General features: G+C 39.1%; 2 protein-coding genes across 9 annotated transcripts in view; both read right to left on the bottom strand.

The window, feature by feature from the left end:
* CSE1L (chromosome segregation 1 like) overlaps window positions 1-3,149 on the bottom strand; it is a 28,437-nt gene extending 25,288 nt beyond the window's left edge. Inside the window, exons 1-2 of one of the 3 annotated variants that reach the window (XM_075166391.1) lie at window positions 3,030-3,149; window positions 33-128 (exon numbers count right to left, since the gene is read on the bottom strand). In XM_075166391.1, coding sequence (XP_075022492.1) covers window positions 33-117 — 85 coding nt within the window. In that variant the 5' untranslated portion in view covers window positions 118-128; window positions 3,030-3,149. Of the gene's footprint in view, window positions 1-32; window positions 129-2,107; window positions 2,311-3,029 lie in introns of those variants that run through there. The other 2 variants (XM_075166392.1, XM_075166390.1) reach the window with 2 other exon arrangements.
* A 1,334-nt stretch (window positions 3,150-4,483) lies between these two features.
* The window catches only part of ARFGEF2 (ARF guanine nucleotide exchange factor 2), a 40,296-nt gene continuing 24,903 nt past the window's right edge, over window positions 4,484-19,876 (bottom strand). For 3 of the 6 annotated variants that reach the window (XM_075166384.1, XM_075166385.1, XM_075166388.1), the window contains 16 exons: window positions 19,022-19,062; window positions 18,770-18,939; window positions 17,940-18,091; window positions 17,609-17,781; window positions 16,327-16,487; window positions 15,373-15,503; window positions 15,143-15,272; window positions 14,554-14,689; window positions 13,608-13,746; window positions 13,471-13,525; window positions 13,095-13,209; window positions 12,693-12,823; window positions 10,845-11,013; window positions 10,295-10,433; window positions 9,056-9,173; window positions 5,860-7,431 (listed from right to left, as the gene is read on the bottom strand). In XM_075166384.1, the coding sequence (XP_075022485.1) occupies window positions 7,255-7,431; window positions 9,056-9,173; window positions 10,295-10,433; window positions 10,845-11,013; window positions 12,693-12,823; window positions 13,095-13,209; window positions 13,471-13,525; window positions 13,608-13,746; window positions 14,554-14,689; window positions 15,143-15,272; window positions 15,373-15,503; window positions 16,327-16,487; window positions 17,609-17,781; window positions 17,940-18,091; window positions 18,770-18,939; window positions 19,022-19,062 (2,137 nt within the window). In that variant the 3' untranslated portion in view covers window positions 5,860-7,254. Of the gene's footprint in view, window positions 4,705-5,859; window positions 7,432-9,055; window positions 9,174-10,294; window positions 10,434-10,844; window positions 11,014-12,692; window positions 12,824-13,094; window positions 13,210-13,470; window positions 13,526-13,607; window positions 13,747-14,553; window positions 14,690-15,142; window positions 15,273-15,372; window positions 15,504-16,326; window positions 16,488-17,608; window positions 17,782-17,939; window positions 18,092-18,769; window positions 18,940-19,021; window positions 19,063-19,876 lie in introns of those variants that run through there. The other 3 variants (XM_075166386.1, XR_012676245.1, XM_075166387.1) reach the window with 3 other exon arrangements.

Here is a 19,876-nt window from a genome sequence, read left to right on the forward strand (position 1 = left end):
AACTTTTTTGGTCACTCAAGAGAATCACTTACCAGGACGCCTTATAGCAGGATCTGGATCTAACGTTTTCTTTAGATACTCAGTTAAAGTCTGTAAATTGGCATCACTCAGCTCCATTTTGGCAGAACCTAAAACCCACAATTAGTTTTGTTACAAATATAGATCAGAAAATCTATCCTGTAAGCTACACATATGTAAAACTAGATTCCACAGAAGACACACATCAGCTCTTTTTGACTATACCTCATAAAGCATGGTCCTATCTTATAGGTCTCATCCAATAAAACACCTAGTGTGCACCAAGCACAAAACAGAAAGCATTCAATTTCTTCAACTACATGTAACTGTTACAGTCAGTTTATTGAAACCAAACTCCTAGAATAGGATCACACATCTAGAACCATGAACCAGGTACAGCCAAAAGATGATCTCTTGCCCTTTCAAGATAACAGGAGTTTGTTTTTGCTTTTGAGAACTTCTGTCAGCCCCAGAAACCTGTTTCTGGTTGAAAAAGCTGAGTAGTCCTGCCCTACATAATTGTAAATAGAACAATTCAAAGTGTATTGGAGAGCCAAGGCTCGTTTAAAAATAAATACTCATTATCAAAGAAAACTCTCAACAGAAAATTAATTTTTTATAAAGAGACAAAAAACTGTGCAAAGCCAGAGGGTTTGTCCACCCTGTAAAATTAACTTAGACTAGGGTGGGAGTTAATTTAAACTGCAATATTTATTACAGAATAACTCTGTGCAATGAGTCTAAATTACTCCTCTCTAGTAATCCTCCCACATATGTTCTCATACTTACCACAGTGATATATTAACTTCACAGCTTTAATTGAAATAATTAAAATTACAGTAACAGTAAAACAGCAGCAAGACATGCTTTAATGGACATGTTGCTAAGGATATCATCATCAATTCTGCCCATCTTTCTTACTACCAGCAGCACAGTTCACTCACTACAGAAGTAATGAGGAAGCAAAGATTTCCATTTTTTCTCTGGAGTTTCTAATTAGTAAGATAGACCGACATTTGACTGTCTCACTTTGGATTTTTTTTTTTATGTTGATTATCAGTGTGATAAATATAGTTTCTATTTATGCATGCTTGCAAAGGCAGTGAGTTTTAATGACACAATTTTTACTTTCACTATGGCATCTATATCATTAAAAGAGACAGCAACAGTATCCTCTTGAATTAAATGAATATTAATGAGTAATTGAGATCCCAACATATTTTGCAAAAAGTAAAAATCCACCTAAAGAGTCCTGCCTCCCATGTTTCACCCCCCTTTCCTTTTGGGAGTTTACTTGTCTGTAGTCTTGTTCACCAATTCACATGAAACAACAAAATCCCAATAAAGTACAGCATAAGCAAAGAGCACCAATAACCGCTGGCTCATCTGTTCTACAAAACGGCCTCACACATCATTACTATGATGTTGAAACTAATACTTAAATCTTCCATAATTAAAAAAATATAAATTATCTGCTGCAGGGAAGTTTGTAAGGCTGAGGTGCAAACCCATGCAGAAATCATTAATGAAGACTAAACTTGACTCAAATGGGAAACCAAACTGAAGGAGGAGATTGACAACCCTGAATGGCCTTTTACAATACCTCACATACATATGTAATATAGGGGCCCCATATAAAAAAATATACACCTCAAGCTGACTGTGAGTTTACTTTGAAGGCCAAACGTGAAGATTGGAATCCATTACTCAATCCCTCATAGAAAAGGATAAATATTTTCACCTGCTACCTGCTTACTCTTTTTTTCCCTCTCTTCCTCTAGCTATTAAATTTTTTTGTTTGTTTTCCACTACAAAAACCTGGTGGTACTTGCTTGAGTGATATGCTGCTTTTTGCTATGTTGTGACATATGCCTCCTGAAAAGGCCACAGAAAATGAGAATATTTTCAGACCACCTCTTCAGAAGAAAACCCGTAAAATGTGCTTAATGCATTAACTACTTTAGTCAAATTGACAGACCACTTAAGGAAAAAAAAAAAAACCAAAACAAAAAGCAGCTGTCCTCCAGGTCTCACACTGTGAAGAACTTCAGGGAAAACTGTTCCTGTATTCACTCACCACAGCACTCACCAAACAGCATCTACATGCCTAAGGATCTTTATGGTCCGGATTTTATGTGAAAGATTATCTTTACACTCACTTTCCACTTCAGCAAACTGCAGGGTTCGGGAGACAAGCACCAGCCGGCCACGGGAGCAGGAGCGAGGATCCCCCCCCCGACAGCCCACTCACGCCGTTTCCCTACGGACCAAAAGGCCAGGCCACTCGTGACGCGGGGCGGCCGCTCGGGAGTCCTGCAGCAGGGACGGGGAGAGGAGCCCTCCAGGCCCGGAGACGGCCCGGCCACCCGCGGGGCTGTCCCCGCTCTTGCTACCAGCGGGGCGGCCCAGCTCCCTCCCGCCGCCTCAGCCCAGCACACCCCGGCGCTTCCCCGGTCCCATCCCCGCCGCCTGCCCAGCCTGAAACCGCCGGGGCGGTTTATCCAAGGGACGGGGCCGCTCTGTCCCGCCCGCCGCCGCCAGACTGCGCCTCCCCCGCGGCGGTGCTACCGCTGCCTCATGCGGCTGCGGCCGGGCTCGGCTGCGGCCCCCGCGAGGCGGGTCCTGGGGCAGGCCAGCCTGTGCACTCCCGCCGGGCCGGGCTGGGCCGGGGGCAGCGCGGGCTGGCGGCCGCAGCGGGGGAGCCCCGAACGGCACCGACAGCCCTCAGGCGAACTTGCTCCCCTCCCCCTCCCCGCCACCTCCAGACTGGCAGCAGCGGAAGCCAATGAAGGGAGCACACTGCTCAGCCCGAGAGGCCGCGGGCCAATCGCGAGCTGCGGGAGGCGGGCCGAAGCACCCCAGCATGGAGAGCTGCGCCTCTCGCTGCGCCGCGGGCCCAGCGCCCGAGCCCAGCGCGGAGCCGAGCGGCAGCGGGCTGCGGGCCATGCGGGCCGCCGGGCTGTGGGGCCGCCCCACCACCAGCATCGCCGGGCGGCGCGGCCCAGCCTCACCTGGCGACTCTCCCCGGCGCTGGCGGCAGCAGCGGCGGCTCCGAGAGCTCCGGCTGCGCTTCACATTCAAACCGCGGTGAGAGGGCGCGGCGGCGGCACCGTGACCGCATCACGCAGGGCGGTGACACCGTTCTGCCGCCGGGCCAATCAGCAGCCTCCTCTTCCCGGACGCGCTCCGCTGTGAGCCAATCCTAGCCGCGCTCCCCACGGGGGCGGCCGACCAATGGCCAGGCTCTTCCCACAAGGCCCTGGGGCGCCTCTCAGAGCCGCTGGGGCGCCGCGGGAACTCGGCCCCCGCCCCGGGGCGGTGGAGCCGGGGCCTGGGGGGCTCTGCTGCGGCTCGGGCTCTGCGGGCCCGGCGAGCGGCTCCTGGGGGACACGACGAGCGGAAGCCGGGCCAGGGGTACGGGGAGGCGGCCCGGCGCCCGGCGGGAGGGGGCTGGGGGCGGGCGTGGGCCGCAGGGCCCGGGAGGGCAGAAAGCGGGGCCGGCCGAAGGGCAGGAGCCCTTTTAGTGATTAAAAAGGGAAAAGAGCAGCCAGCAGGTGGGAGGAAGGCACGCAGTGGTGTGTTTAAAAAAAAAAAACATATCCCCCCAAAAAAACCTAAAAGTGAAAGCCCCATAATTATAATCAGTGATGAATTCTCACGTTGCGTAGAGCAGGCTGTCGGTTCACAAGCCTTCTAATAAACTACATGAAAAACGAGCAACACTTCTTAAAACTTTATTGATTTACCACTTGATTAAAGCATGGAATATAACAGTATTATACATAGTATTTTCATGTAGAAAACTTTACATAGTTTTTAATATTATATAATTTTGGTATTCTCTCAAAAATGTATACATCCATTGGGCAAGGGATGCTCTTCTTTAAATTATTGATATTAAATGCACTTAATATGGAGATCTTCAAAAAACGTAAGCATTTTAAATATGTGAAAACATACATTTTACACAGAAATAACATTAAAGGTGCTGAACAAACTGAATTTACATATTAAAGGGAGCTGCACTTTTGACAAAGAAATCTTAGTTCTACTTCAGGCTAAAAGTTACTTATTTCTAATCTTTCTCACTCTTAATAAGTAAGACTGAGCTAAAATTTGGGGGGTGTTTGCTTGTATTAGCGGACATTGTTGAAGATTGTTCTGTTCACAATTCGGAAAGTGAGACATGAGACATGGATAACAAACCACTGTAAAAAATAACACTTTCTTGTATTGTAAGACACAATAGAATCAACACAAAAGGGAGTTTGTAGGGTTTTCCTCATTAGCATCCTCCCCCTGCCTACCTATTTCCTAGAGGGTTCCCAAAAGAAGTAGTAATAAATATCATGCAGTCTCCATATTTATACCATTATAGGTAAATCAGTTTATAATTTGTTGCATAACACTACTTTAAAAGTCTAAGAGGTTACTTTTTATTACTCCATGTATTGCACAGATGTCTCGATCTCTTCCAGGATATGCTGGCACAGAACCTCGTTCTCAACCATAGTTCCACTAAAGGCAGTAAAACCACCGCAGGCAGGTACAGTCTATGTCAGCAGAGTCAGGACAAGATCGGAACCAGCAGTGACTACTGCAGGAGTTTTGGCTCAGCATTTTTAGCTTCATTAAGCTAAATTCATTAAGCTTCATTAAGATGTCTATGGGTTATGATCTTTCTGACTGTATAAGGGAAACCAGACAACTGATGTGAATACAACCGTTTCAGGTATTACACTTAACATACCATTGTTATTGCTTTAACATGTACAATCAATTTCAGAAAATTGACAGGATTAAGGCTGTTATAATCCAATTGCATTCCAGTCCCCCTTCTCCTTCATGCACTGCAGAGGCTAGGATGTTTTGATGTCACATACCTAATTTCAGCAGTTTATAAATGGTATAAATACAATAAAAGCTTTACTTAAGTAAAAGAACAGTCTCAGAACTAAGGCTGAAGGAAAGGATTGATTAAAGGCCCTTATTCTATATGCAGAGATAGCACAAATGTTGCACATTACTGTAAGGAAAGCCCACAATGCAACTGTAAAGTAATTTAAGAACTGAAAATTAAGAGACTTGTTTCAAGACATGAATTGTAAGGCTTTCAAAACTGTAAAATACAGAAAAAGCATGCAACTTTAAAGTTTGTGTTTTGATAGGAGGTAAGGTATACATTCAATGAGGCAGTGACACATTCAAAATCCGAAAAAATAGAAGTTTCAAATATTTTCTTTAGGACTATCTAGGACCGGAAGAAAAGGAATAGCCTATTCTTACAGATTTAAATAGAATTAAAATAAATACTTCATTTTTACTGTAATTGATTAAGTGATATTACCAGGGAATGAGCAACTATACTAAATGCAACACAAAAGGACATTTCAAATGCAGCAAGTTAAATACCAGCATTGCTTATTTTTCAGTCTTTTCCTATTGTAAAATATAGCCATATATTCCCTTCTACTATAGCATATAGATTTAATCTAATGGGCATTTAAAAGTTAAAGAGCCACAACCACAATTTATTTTTCTTTGGTTAAAAATAAAAAGTAAAATTAAAAATGTGAAAGCCTTATCGCTACTATTGACTGCAAAACCATTCCCGAACAATACTTATAGAGAAGCCAATTTACTGAAGAGCACCATATGAACCCTTTGGAAATAGCTCACCCAAAAAAAAAAAAAAAAAAGCAGCCGAACAACTCTGAGTGTGGAATAGCCCAAGACAACCGCAACTACGGCCACCCTACCAGGAAACTCAACTTAAAAAGCAAAACAACAGGTTAAACACTTAATACCATTCAAGTAGGTTGTTGTTTTGTTTTGGTGGGGTTTTTTTTGTTTTTTATTTTTTTTAATACTGTTCTATTTTACATTTGGCTAATATGGATAGCACAGCAGTTAATATAACACCCTTGTTTACATTATTTTAGGAAGTGGAACCTCTCCTCCCATCCTGCCATACTCTTCCAGTTTAGAGAAGTCTTAAAACTTGGAATAAAAATTAATTCAAAAGGACAGACCTCAGCTCTGTATAACTTCAACTGTAAACTGGTATTCCATCATGGAAACAGTTGTCACAGAAAACTGATGCGTTTTGAAGAAAGAAAGAAAAATCTCTAGGGCAAGCAAAGCTGTAGTGTTAAGTCATGTTTGCCTCACAGATACATTTCTATACTTTGAAAGTATTGGTAACTCTTATAGTACATGAATGAACTTAAGTTTAATTTTGCTAGAGCAGTTTCGTGGGAATTCAGTTTTCTTTTAGATCACAATAGGAACTAATAATTGAGAACAAAAATCATTTGCACAAAAAGACAAATCAGAAGTTGCAGATCTGCAATAAAAAGAGACAGAACCTGATATGTATCAAGGACAGGACTTCTTGCTAGACACAATTACTACTAAATACACTATAGTCAAGGGTAAAAAGGGTGGTTTTATTTGTTCTGAACCTTGTTTTTAATATTACTGTCTATGCTCTGTCCATCATCTGGCAACGTATGAAAGTAAATGGAAAGTTTAAAATTTTTTTTTTTAAATGCCTCTAACTCAAGACTAACAAGCTAAATAAAGAGGATGCTATTGTGTGCTCCTGATGTAAAGCCTTCCATAAAAACAAAAATAAGTCTCAGAAGATGAGCACTGCTATTAAAGTTTTAAAAATGACTTGCTAAACAGGAGGAAAACTCTTTCCCCAAATACCCTATAGGCTGTCCACTTCAAAAACTGTAACTGCCTCGTCCAGTCATGTACACACAAAGAAAAACCCAGAATGATCTTAGGTGGTCATTAGCCACTGCAGTACAGTTTATTATGAACACATGTGTTAACATCACAAGGCTATACAACTATATTCATTATTTCCAAGGGGCATAATTTCTATTGAGGAATCCAGCTGATTTATCAGATTTAGCTGGGATGCAAGACTGAACAATTGATAAAAGACCAGAAGAGACAGACTTAATCATAAGGATGACTAGCATTGAAACAAAGAGACTTTACATCTACTGTATTAATTCTGTAAGCAATAATTTAAATAAAACTGCTGATAGTTTTGTAGGATGGACAGAACAGGATTTTTTTTCCTCCTCCCCAAATGCCATTGTGGTAAGAGTAACTTGTTGCTGTGTTGATACACCAGGGTCCCATTTTTCCCCATCCACTTTAATCCATCTCTGGAACATAGCTTTATGTACAAGCAGAAGTAACCAACCCTACTTAGGGCTACCATGAAGGTAAGTTCATCCCAGTTGTCCGTATCTGCTCCTCTGTTACGCAGATTTTGAACACAACACCTATACGCAGGAAGAACTTCCGTAGCACAGCTCGAAGCTCAGGAATCAGGTCAAATTGCATGATTTCACACAAGTATGGATAATATGTTGAAGCATGTGCCCTAAACTATCAAAGAAGATATGAAAAAAGAATGTTATTCTCTATTACTATAGGAAAGCGCAGAGTTTTTTCCACATTCATGGGTACACCAACTTGTTAAAACACAAGGTCTCATGCGATGAAAGGCCCCTCCTGGATGGCCAAAGGACCATCAAGACAAGTGTGTTTTCCGCAGCAGCTTTAGCAGATGCCTACAGGAAACCATATGCAGAGCATGCATTTGGCATTACTTCCCTAAAATAGAGTCAGACTATTTTGTGGCTCAGGGATTTCTCAGACTAGAGGTGGTATCAGGGACTACTTGTAGAAACACCCCCCTCTGATGTGAATTTGTCCAGTTGCTTCTCCAGCCTCTTTAAAATATCATCCACAATACTTAACAAAGCCTTCCACAGCTGAACCAGCATGTGAAGAAGTATCTCCATTATGCGTTTGTTTGGGTTTTTTTCCTCTCCAGTGACTTGCCATCTCTGAAACTCTCATTCACCTTCTCTTCCAGTATAAGAATTAGCAGTCATTTCCCTCTATCCATGCTAATGATGACTTTATGCACCTCTCATTTTTATTTCTTTTCCAGATAAAATATAACGGAGTAGAAGTCTAAACTACATACAGTTCCATGTATGGGAGTCAGTCCATACCCCTTATTCCTGTTACACTCTCTCAACCCTTTTCCAGCTCCATTACACCCCTTTCGATATGGGGGATCAGAAATGCAACCAGTGTTCAAGATGCAAATTTCTCATGAATTTACACATCAAGAAATATATTTTGTCCTTTATTCCTTTCCTAATAATGCTCAGTATTAGTTACAGGGAAAGTTGATGGAACACTTTCACCACAGAACTTTTATAATAAAAAGATACTGGGATTGTGTACTAAGGAACAGCCACCTCGCCATTTTACCTACAAAGAGTTAAGATTATTCTCACAACACACCATAACCACAGGGACATCACTGAATTGCTGCTAAATGGTGAAGCCAAGTCACCATTACTACAAATTTCTTAAAATATTGGTAAATTGCAATACAACATTGCAGACTACACAAGAGTGAAGTGAAATTACACACTTTGCAATACAGAAAAAAAAATACACCAGGAAAAAATACCACACTTTAAAACAAGATGAAGTTCAACAGTATTGGGAAGTTGGGGGGAAAAAAAAGCAAGCAGCTTCCAGAAGTTTCTCTGCATGTCCTAATGTACTGAATATTTGCATTCACCTTTTCCTCAAAAGGGCCGAGATCCTGAAAAGTATTTTTTTGCTATCACTGTCAAGGAACCAGATTCTAATTTTACAGTAGTGAAATTTAACTCTATCATTCTGTGCAGCTGTAATACAGCACAAGCCCATCCTTTATTGCACGCTCATTGTGCTTTTATATGAAAGATCTGCAGTAATTCTATCAATATTTCTATACAACTGTGAATTTCATGGATGCAGTCTGATTTTTACATGTGGAATGCTTGCAAAAAATGGAGACGTAACAATTGCTGTATTTCAAGGAGAATATGTGAATAAGTGAACTAGCCACCTTGCAATACAGATAATAAAGACTAAATTCAACAGAAGCAGAAATGAAAAAATACCTGAAAGCAAAGAGACATGACTTCCAGCCTGTTCTTACCTTTTCATCACTGATTTTCAGTGTTTTTGTTAAAAGCAACAGCAATAGATTGGTCCAAGCTTCTCTGTGGCTTTCTGAGTTCACGGTAATAAAATATGCCAGGGCTTCACTGCATACACTAAAGAGATGACACAGTTCAGACAAACGATAAAGAAAACCCAGAAAAAGTTTTTATAACATGCACTGTTTGTCCTCTCATAGTGTATTTTGTTTTCAAGTAAAATGCACTTCCATGGGAAAGTTTTCAATCACATGCAACAACTTTAATTACACAAATTTGTCTTGATGATTTTTCTGTTACAGTAGTTGTTACAGATAACTGAACTGAAATAGTTTTCAAGTTGTCAACAAAGAACCATGGAGTCAGGGGTGGAAAAGGCTGATTTTCCTCATAAACATTCTGTAATTAAAGCGTTATCACCTTCAAGCTGCAAACATTATTTCCTGATCCTTACATTGGGACAGCTTAGGCAACAGCGCCATGAAAGATTTCTCTCTCCAAATCTAGACTGTTTTAATAAAGATATGCAGAGCTCAGCATCACGGATTAAAGAGGGATTACTATTGTATTAATAAATTTTTGGTCCTGTCAACACAAGGTACAAACTGTACCACTTACTATGGCTTCTTTGGGGTACTATTTCAATTAAAGAGGGAACAGAACCTCCTCTTTTACACACCAAAAAGATTAATATGTCTATAGATGCTGACAGATCAAAATGCTACTGAAATCCACTGCATTAATACCAATAGCAAGTTTAAGAGTTCTTTACATTTGGTTAGAGATTAGTACTCTGAACTTTATGTACCAACAACTCACTTTTCAAAAAAAGGTGAACATAATACCTTTTTATATTTATTTAGCATTATTTTCTATGTTTACCCAAGTTTCAGGTATACAGCAGCTTATAGTGCACTCTGTTTAGATTACTGTATCCTATTATACCTCTAAATATCATTATGTACTCAGATGTGAAAAGTATTCATACACCACCACTTTTGGAAAGAAAAGCTTATGCCAGGCAGGAAGGTGCTTCATTTATTCCAAGTACATTGCTTCCTTATTGCTAAATTAACTTTTAATAAAGAATGGTCATCTCTCTCTCTCTCTCTCTCTCTCTGTGTATCTTCATATACTCTGCACGCTCTGCTCAGCAAGTTAAAACAGAACATTTGCATCCAGGGATGCACCATACTGGCTGAAAACAGAACACACCAGAACCAAGCTGATACTCTTACCTAAGCAGTCGTTGTTGTATAGCATCCCACGAGTCTCGGCGGTTTTCATCCACATACATTCGAAAGAGTATTCTCAAGCAACAAGCCAAGCTGCTGGTCTCTTGTTTTAAAAGATTGGGTTTTGATTTACCCTTGAACCCTAGAAATCAGTTACACATAAGGAGAGAAGGAACATTCACATTTGCAGTTCCTAGCCAAGAGGTAAGGTTTATCAACAATACCTCCACTAGTGAACAGTAATGATTTCTTGTCTGGATAGTATCTCCTCCTCCTTGATTTTGACTGAGACCTAATCTATTTATAAAGATATTTAACTACAGTTAGTACCAACTGTGTAGTACCAACTGTGTAGCTCTACTTTAATCAAAAAAGCAGATAATTTAGCAAACAGAATTATTCTCAAGTTATCAGGAAGGAGACAAGTAATAAAAGCATGCAAGACTGCCAGATTAACTGTAGAGATTATTGCAATGGTATACTTTTGTATCTCGATAGCTAAAGCTATAAATGGAGCTCAGTATTTTCATCAAACTAAAGATAAAAGCCTCACCTGCTCTCCATAACACAGTTCGCTGTTCATAATTTGAATTAAACGCTTTTGAAAATGAATGAGACTCTTGCAGACAGTCTAGTAACTTAAAGAGGTGATGTGAAGACATGTATTTATACATTCCTTGGTCTTCTGTGTCAATGTGGATATCTGCATCCAATGCATCCCGCTAAGGGGGGGGGAAGGGGGGACAACAGGGAGAGGGAGGGAGAGAGAGAGGAGGAGTGTCAATAACATATTCTTTTTATATAAGCTTAAGAGACTTTGATACTTCACAGACTATATACCACTAACTCCAGATTCCATTTTTAGGTACAAGTGAAATATTAGTACAAATATTAGCACAGTACAACACAGCAGAATGGTCCTGTCAAATATCAGAGTTGTACTCTGATCGTGCCCCTGTACTCGGCACTGGTGAGGCCGCACCTCGAATCCTGTGTTCAGTTTTGGGCCCCTCACTACAAGAAGGACATGGAGGTGCTGGAGCGTGTCCAGAGAAGGGCAACGAAGCTGGTGAAGGGTCTGGAGCACAAGTCTGATGGGGAGCGGCTGAGGGAACTGGGGGTGTTCAGCCTGGAGAAGAGGAGGCTGAGGGGAGACCTCATCGCGCTCTACAACTACCTGAAAGGAGGTTGTAGCGAGGTGGGGGTTGGTCTCTTCTCCCAAGTAACAAGCGATAGGACGAGAGGAAATGGCCTCAAGTTGCACCAGGGGAGGTTTAAATTGGATATTAGGAAAAATTTCTTCACCAAAAGGGTTGTCAAGCATTGGAACAGGCTGCCCAGGGAAGGCGGTTGAGTCACCATCCCTGGAGGTATTTAAAAGACATGTAGATGTGGTGCTTAGGGCCATGGTGTAGTGGTGGACTTGGTAGTGCTACATTAACGGTTGGACTTGATGATCTTAGAGGTCTTTTCCAACCTAAATGATTCTATGATTCTTTTCAGTAGGATGTTTTAAAAGAGAGAAGTTATGATGTATCCTAGTTACTGATGAGAAAAAAGAAAAAAAAAAACAAGAACAAGGAAAGAACCTCCCTTATCAAGGCACAAAAAAGTCATAGCAATCAAATATAGAACATTTCCTCTCCCCTAGGAGTTGACTGAGTAGGTCTGCTGAATTCTGAAAAGCATCCAAATGAACCACAAAAATAGTGCAAGTTTAAATGATGCAGTGTTGAAATTCCCCATTTTTGGCTAATGTCAAGTTTCATTAAAATTGGTCAATATTTTTAGCTAATTTCATTAGAAATTTAACTATACCATCCCCAAAACACTACCTGAACGCACTAGCCCAAACTTCTAGCCTAGGGCTTTATTAACATAGTTAAGCAAGAGCTACCTTGCACTATTCCCTAGAATCAGAATTTTCAGGGACAAAGACCTCTCCGAGGCAGGTAATGAGTTAAATCTTGACCATTAACCTTGCTGAAGTTCAACTTCTGCATCTCCTCCTGTGTAAACACCTAGAGGCTGCGCAAAGCCTCAACTGTGACTAAATGAAGACACTCAGTTAAACAACAACAAAGAATGCTCTCCCCAAAACCAAACAAAAAACCATTCTTGATGAGTACGTATTTATTATAGAAACAATGATAATATATTATATTGATAATAAAAAGAATGTTAATATGATCATAATAATCTAACAGGCAGGCTGCCAGGAGACACTCGAGGCAGTCAAAGAAAATCACAGCTTAAGAGTAGTGACGCACACATTCAGGGTAGCGCTGAGAGTTAGAAAAAGGAAGAGGCTATATACCCTATTTTGTAAACACACTTCAGAGCATTTGATGGTCTTTGTACTTTACTGCCACAACAAGATTATAAATAAGTCTGATTGTACCTGAGCTGCAGCCATGTGCTCAGCATCTTCCTTCTTGCTTGTTGCTGGATAGAACACTATATTATCGATGGTCTGTATCAATTCCAGCTGTACCACACACTTTATAAGGAGGCCAGCAAATAGTTTCTGGTCTAATGAAATGGAGTAACACAAGTTTCAGAAGCAAACTTATGACAATTCACTTACAACAAGCTAGCAAAACACTACATTACCATTAGCATTTTGACATTTAGTGATGCTGTGAATTATCTCATAAAGAGAAAATTTCTCTGTAAGCCATAAACACAAGTTGTAAATATGTACCCCAAGTTTAAGTGCCCAAAAACTTTCTCTACAGAACTACAGAAGTGGACTAAGAGTGGCTATAAAAGTTCATTTAATAAACTTGCATGTTTTCCTTACTTGTATAAGGACCACCTTTCCAGCTCTCATCTGTTGGATTTGAAAATTGACTTTGTCCTCTTTCTGAAGCATTTTTATCCATGCTGCTTAAAGACTGGTGATCTAGGTCTAAATCCTAGAAGAGAACGCAGAACAATTCTAGCAATCCAAAACACTAACTACCAACCAGCTATCAGTTTTCAGATGACTTCTCTAATCTTAGATTCAAAGGCTTCCTGCATCCATTCTTTATATCTTATTTTACAATGACACCAAATACAAGCTAATGTCAATTCCAGTATTTGCTGTCAAGTGTATTTACTACAATAAAATATTTTGAAAGCTAACCTAACACACAACCCTTCAAGTTAGTTTGTTGTACTGATTTAACTTTTACCAAGTGTTTTTCAGCTGAATCTTCCTCCATTCCCACAGGCCTCCACGTCAGCAAGCTTCACAAAGTTAAAAAAAAAAAGGTAAATATTGTTGCACTGGAATCGGATATTAGTATGAGAATTAAATTTATGAACTTACACATGAGGAATAGTAGTTTTGAAGATATCTAGCATACAATTGCATGTCTGGCCCCAGACTTCAGGGCTGAATTTCTGTCCGTTTAGTATTACCAGGTTTTCTAGGCAGTTTGTACCTGATCGAGCCAACTGCTCATTATCTATGAAAGAAATGTTCCATATTTATCAACTTCTACAATATCAATAAAAACTTAAGCATTCTCTATTACTGCTCCATTAAACATTTTTACCAATATTGTGAAATGCAAGGTATCTTAGCTTAAAGCCTACTTATAAAGTATATTACAATAATATCAAGCTTAGTACTGAATTAAAAAAAAAAATGGTGTTTAAAAACAGACTTCATGAGACTGAAATCCAAACAGGGAAGACAAAGGACAGGAGAGAAGCAGAAAGGAAGCATACAGCAAGACAAAGGAAGGAAAAGCACCAATTAGAAACTTATTATTTCCTGGAAGATAGTCCCCCAACATTCCATGCCAGCAATAAGCAGGATTTCAGGCATAAGAGTTGGAGCCCACAAGAAAACACATTCTTTAGAAAGTCGTATCTAAAAGTATTAGACGGTTGAGGAAAAGGGAGAAAAAAAGAAAAAAAATCAGGATGCATTCATGTATATCTCTCCCTCTCTCTGTAAATAAATGAGGTATTTTATCCATTTAGCCAAATGGAGAAAGGTTGTTGGCAGAAGATTAACACAACTCCTCTTTAAAAGCTTTTGCTCTGTCACAATAGCACCATAAACACATTATAAACACGTTAACAGAAGAGCTGCCTAACTGGTTAAATAGAATGATGCTCAAATATTTAAGATACTGCATCCATCTATTACATAACATTGTCCTAATGGTAGTTTTTGTTCTTCCAAAATTTAGTTAACTTTCTCCTTGTTAAGTAATGAGCATTTAAAAAATACATTAATCAAAAGATACAAGTAAATAAGCTACCTTGTTTTACACACCAGTGTAACTGTGCAAGTATGTCAGGAAGAAGGATCTCATTTAAAGCTTCAAAAAATTGCGTAAATACATCACAGATTGCATAAAGTGCATGGTTGCATGTAGTGGTCATCCATTCAGACTTCTATGAGAAAAAATGAAAAGTCTTTGTTTTTATGTGGGTTCTTCTATGATGATATCGCTTGGCTTATGCATGGCTATTCAACAAAGGACATAGCTCTGAGGAGAGGAGTAGAATCTAGATAAAACTAAAAAGCCTCACTACTGTAGATGTCTTGTCAGAAGCATTTAGTTGGCCACATGAATTACTGTTCAGAAACTATACATTTTCACAAAGTGTGAATATTCTCCTTGAAAATATTCAGACAGACAGATAGGTCACTGGATACTATGACAAGTTTCATATATACCATAGAATACAGCAGAATACAACAATGTATCATTACCTTTGAGGCAGTATGGGGTGAGAATACACTGACAAGACAAACAATATAAACTGCTGCCTTGATTGTTTGAGTTCTTAAAAAACAACTCTAATGTTTGCTTGCTTCTTGGGTTTCTCTGTTTTTGTTTTTACCTCTGTTTGTTGTTCAGGGAGTTTCATATTATCAAAAATCCGAAACACAATTCTGAACAGATCTTGCCACCAGTGCTTTTCAAAGGTATGGCCATAACTCTTCATTATTTCAAACATCACTGTTAAGCCTCTATAAACAAACCCAAACAAATAAAGGAAAAGATGTTAAAATGCGTACCTGTGATCTCTTCACTAACTGAATAAAAAAAAGAAAAGCAAAGCATTATTACCTTGTTCGAACATCTAATTTGCAACGATTGATGATACAAGAAAGTTCAAATAAAATGGGAAACCATCCTCTGACCCATACTCTGTCCCCAGGAGCAACATTCATGTCATCACTCGTGTATTCTCTTAATACCTTGGAGATGGGCAGAAAGATTAAAAAAAAAAAATCTCAAAAAAATCTTCAATTCTGACAGATTTAGATACTTCTAGTGGCACAGACAGACTTGAAAAGTTATCTTAGTTTCTACCATAACACTCAAATCCTGTAAAATATAAGTATAAATCTGAGACATATCTATTTGTGAAAACACTGGGGAAAAAAATGGAAAATAAAAACTTAAATCCATTTTACTTAAGTCCTGCTAAAGGCTTTACAAGTTGCAGAAGTTTGGACTTTAGGAAGCAAGTTTAACAGTGACAGGCAACAATTATATAAATACAGGTAATAAGGAAATCTAAGTTCGGCATAAATAAATTCTACACTTTTCTGGCATATTGGATACAGCATGCACATCCTGCAATGGTAACATGCAACTGCAATCTAACTCCAGGCTCTTTTCAGCAAAGTGGTTATTATATTAAGTATTCACACAATAGACTGGTGTAGAAAAATATGCATGTTTGTAACCAATTTAACTAGATATAATTAGGGTGATAGAACAAGAAGTATTGTTTTCCAGGTCATCCTAACACTATTTAAAAAAAAAAAAGGACTATTTCATTCAGTTATTTCCAATTTGGACTGATGAGACTTAATTTTTTTTAATTAGTCCTAGTTTACTGCTTACATAATACCAAAATGACTCCTAATTCTGCATAAGCTTTTAATACAAACACTTGTTGCTGGGAGACTGAAGTTTGAGTCTGAAAGCTCTTTCTTAGTTACAAGATTAGTCTCAGTTTAACAGTAGAAGATAGTGTAAGAATACACAAGGGTAAAAATTTAAAGAAAATACCTGTGGCCTTTCAGAAACGTATTTTGCACAATACCGAATAAGTCTAATAGCTTCCATGCTGGTGTCCGGAAATGCAACATTACAGGCAAACTCAGAAAGACATTTTACTGCATCCTGAAATGAGTCAATTGCTGCTGGAAAGTGCTGTTGAAAAATATTTGCTGTGAAGAACAAACAAATACACTTTTTAAAATTTACTGATATTGAAATTTATAGATAAACTGGCATTGATCTACAGATGTCAACCACTACCAAATGGACAAACATGAAAGGGACAGATTTTCTAGATTAAATAGGGTTCTCTGTCTTTCCTTGCATTCTTCCCCATCTCACCCCACCACCCAAATTTGTCAGCATCACATTTTCTCAGGTTGAATAATTACCAATTTTATAATCTGAGATTATTTCATGGCTTCTTATACGGTTCAGTTTCCTCCCACAGCATATGCAACCCAAAGCTCTTAAAATATTTTGAGAAATAATAGGAGTAAAGCTTGATGTTAGCTTCCCTGCTGTGACTGAAGTTACCTGAATTTACCTAAATTATGTACACCTGTAATTATTCATATTCTGTAGCAAGAGAGGAAAAAGCCGTTAGATTTCAGACTTAAGGGACAGACTAAATACAAAACCAATCCAACACATACAAGCTTTTGAACAAACTACAACTCCCAAGACCTATGCAATTCAAGTTAGCAGAAGTTTTGTTACTATTTGCATTTATTAATACTGTCCATAGCTCTTTTTCCCCATGCTGTTTAATGGGAAGAGAGCAATTTCAGGACATTTAAGAAAGGTACAATCAATACTGAAGGTCCATTTCAAGAACATTTGAATTGGTTGTCTTCCTTTGAAAGTGGCAGTAGTATTTTGTTCAAACATACTTTTAGAGCAGGTAGGCTGTATGAACTAAACTCTAGAAGCAGTCACATATCAACATCACAAGCTTTATGATCCCCACCATACGATACTGAATCAGCATGAAGTTTGTGAAATGTGTTCCTTAATCTAAAACAACTTATTGTGACAGATGGGGCAACATAGAAACTTATTGAATCTATTCCAAAGTTCTATAGCAGGAGATCTGTATCTAGTTTTTCCTGTCCATAGCAATCAGAAGACTTAACGGGCAAGACCTAGCTGCAGAGTTTAAGCAGTCTGGCTGCAAGATCTTGTGTTTATTTACCTGGAAATACAAAAGTCTTATTCAGATGGGCCTTTTAAACCAGAATCATAGCAGCTAAGCTTATTTGGGTACTTGCATCTGTCAAGCATTACTTACTAACTATGTGTGCTGTAGTTTGAAAGGCCAGCTCCACAATATTCCCATCATGGTCTGACGCTGCTTGATGAAAGACTGCAAAGATATTCTTCCAGCCTGAACGAATATTACCAGCTTGAGAGTTCACCATCTGAGCAATACAGCGTATTACCATGTCCCGAATAGTTGGAGATCTTAAAAAAAATGGAAAGTAAGACTTTCATAAGTGGCACAATTTTACATTGGCACAAAGTAACTGTGCCACTTCCATTTACACGACAATCTAACCCACACCAAGTAACATCTTTAAGTAGGACTAAAGCAAGCTAACAGAAATTGCAGTGCATCACACCTGTTTTTCTTCATAATATGCTCAAAAGGCCTTAGGAAATCTTTCTGGAAGCGGAAGTTGGCTAACTCTCCCTTCTCAAGAAATTTCATTGACAGCTGCCTTAATGAGTCTACTGCAAAGATGGCAACATCTTCATTAGGATTACATCCAACCTAGGAAAAAAGCATGATTTCAAAAACTTAGCAGCTACCATATATGAGTAACAAATTCATCATTCAAGTTTCACGTCAATCCACTAAAAATCACTAGTTTTCAGATAATTAGAAGATGGGGGGTTACTTTCGGAGAGGGCTTTCTCAGTCATTTGATCCAACTAAACAGATCCATGGATTTTGTATGCAACAAGTGCAGAACTATAATAGCCAGCTAGGCACTAAAAAAAAAATCTTGGGTTAAAAAAACCCCACCCAAACATGGTCCAGTTTCCTAAGGAAAATAACTTGATTGTTCCAGGATCATCTGTATATATTTTAGAGGAAAACTAACTTGGCATTTGATCAGAAAGATAAGACAATGGCATAAAGAAAAATTACAAATACAAAAATCATATAATGAAGTGATTAAAGGTCATTCCCATAAACATTTCCATTTCTATTTCTATACTTCAGATTTTTAAATAGATGTTTCCTTTAGGCACCTTTAATGAATCTTAGTGGTTTTTTTGTTTTGTTTTTGTTTTTTTTTTGTTGTTGTTGTTGGGTTTTTTGGGGGGTTTTTTGTTTTCTTTTTTTAAATATCACAACCTACACCGCTAGGAACATAAAAGGAAAAAGCTGATTAAAGAAGTCCTGCTATTCATGTATGTTCTGTAACTTGATTTTAAAAAATACCTTATTGAAGTGATCTCCAATCACATGCCAAATCCTTGACCACTGCAGCCTAATACGATTCATGTTGTAATACGATATCTCCACTATCTTCTGCAGGCTGAACATGCGTGGATGGTGTGGGGAAGCCAGCTCATCCATGGAAACAGCACACAGCCATCGGACAAAGTCAACTGAACATTAAAACACTACTGTAAGTTCAGGATGTTACATTGCAAGAGTTCCTATAACCCACCAAATGGTCAGCATACATACCTATTGCATTTCCATCCAGCCTAGTTGATCCTGTAAATATCCTATGGAACAAATAAATGAGTTGCAGTTTTAGTCGTGCATCCACAAGAGTCAATCACATCTTAGTGCTGTAGGCAAATGTCAGCACATCTGGAGGTACTTTACAGACCTCCACGCCATGAACTCTGCAACTGTTTTATTCTTACTCCTTGGCAGCAGTTCATGTCCTTCTTCTACTCTAAGCATTCTCTTCCCTGCCGCAAGTTACAGTCTACTATGCTCCTTCCCACTGCAGGAAACTGGCACAGGCTCACATTTTTATCCAGGGCAAGTAGTGCTGGAACACTCGTTTAGGTGACAGTATGTTAAATTTCATAGGGAGACTAAAGAGACATTAAGAAAGCTTTGTTGCAAGACTTTGTTGCTGGATGCCAGCCGCCTGCTTGATCTTTACATGGTGCAAGAATACTTAAAGTTGTGGCCGTTAAAACAGATAGCAGAAAGACTATGGATGCACCATTGTCCCTTCTTCCCCTTCAGTTGTTCAGTCTTGAGAGGACTTCAGACCACTGATTGTGGTTCATACAGAACACTGATAAGTGGAGGATGTTCCCAAATCTTTTAGACTTTGATATGGTAATGGACACATTTATGTTACAATAAATACCACAAGTCGGAACGATTCTACAGACTTTCCCAATAGTTTCAATAATTATAAATAAGTCCCCTTCCAGCACATGGTTTATGAAGCATCTCTTTAGACAACACTTCAGAAGGACAAATGAGAAAGATAATGATTGGGACAAGAATGCAGTGACTAATGAATAAAAAGCTGAAGAATGGCAACTAAATAAATGCTGAAATACCAAAGTTCAC

Source organism: Calonectris borealis, chromosome 17, assembly GCF_964195595.1.
Source record: "Calonectris borealis chromosome 17, bCalBor7.hap1.2, whole genome shotgun sequence".
Lineage (NCBI taxonomy): Eukaryota > Metazoa > Chordata > Aves > Procellariiformes > Procellariidae > Calonectris > Calonectris borealis.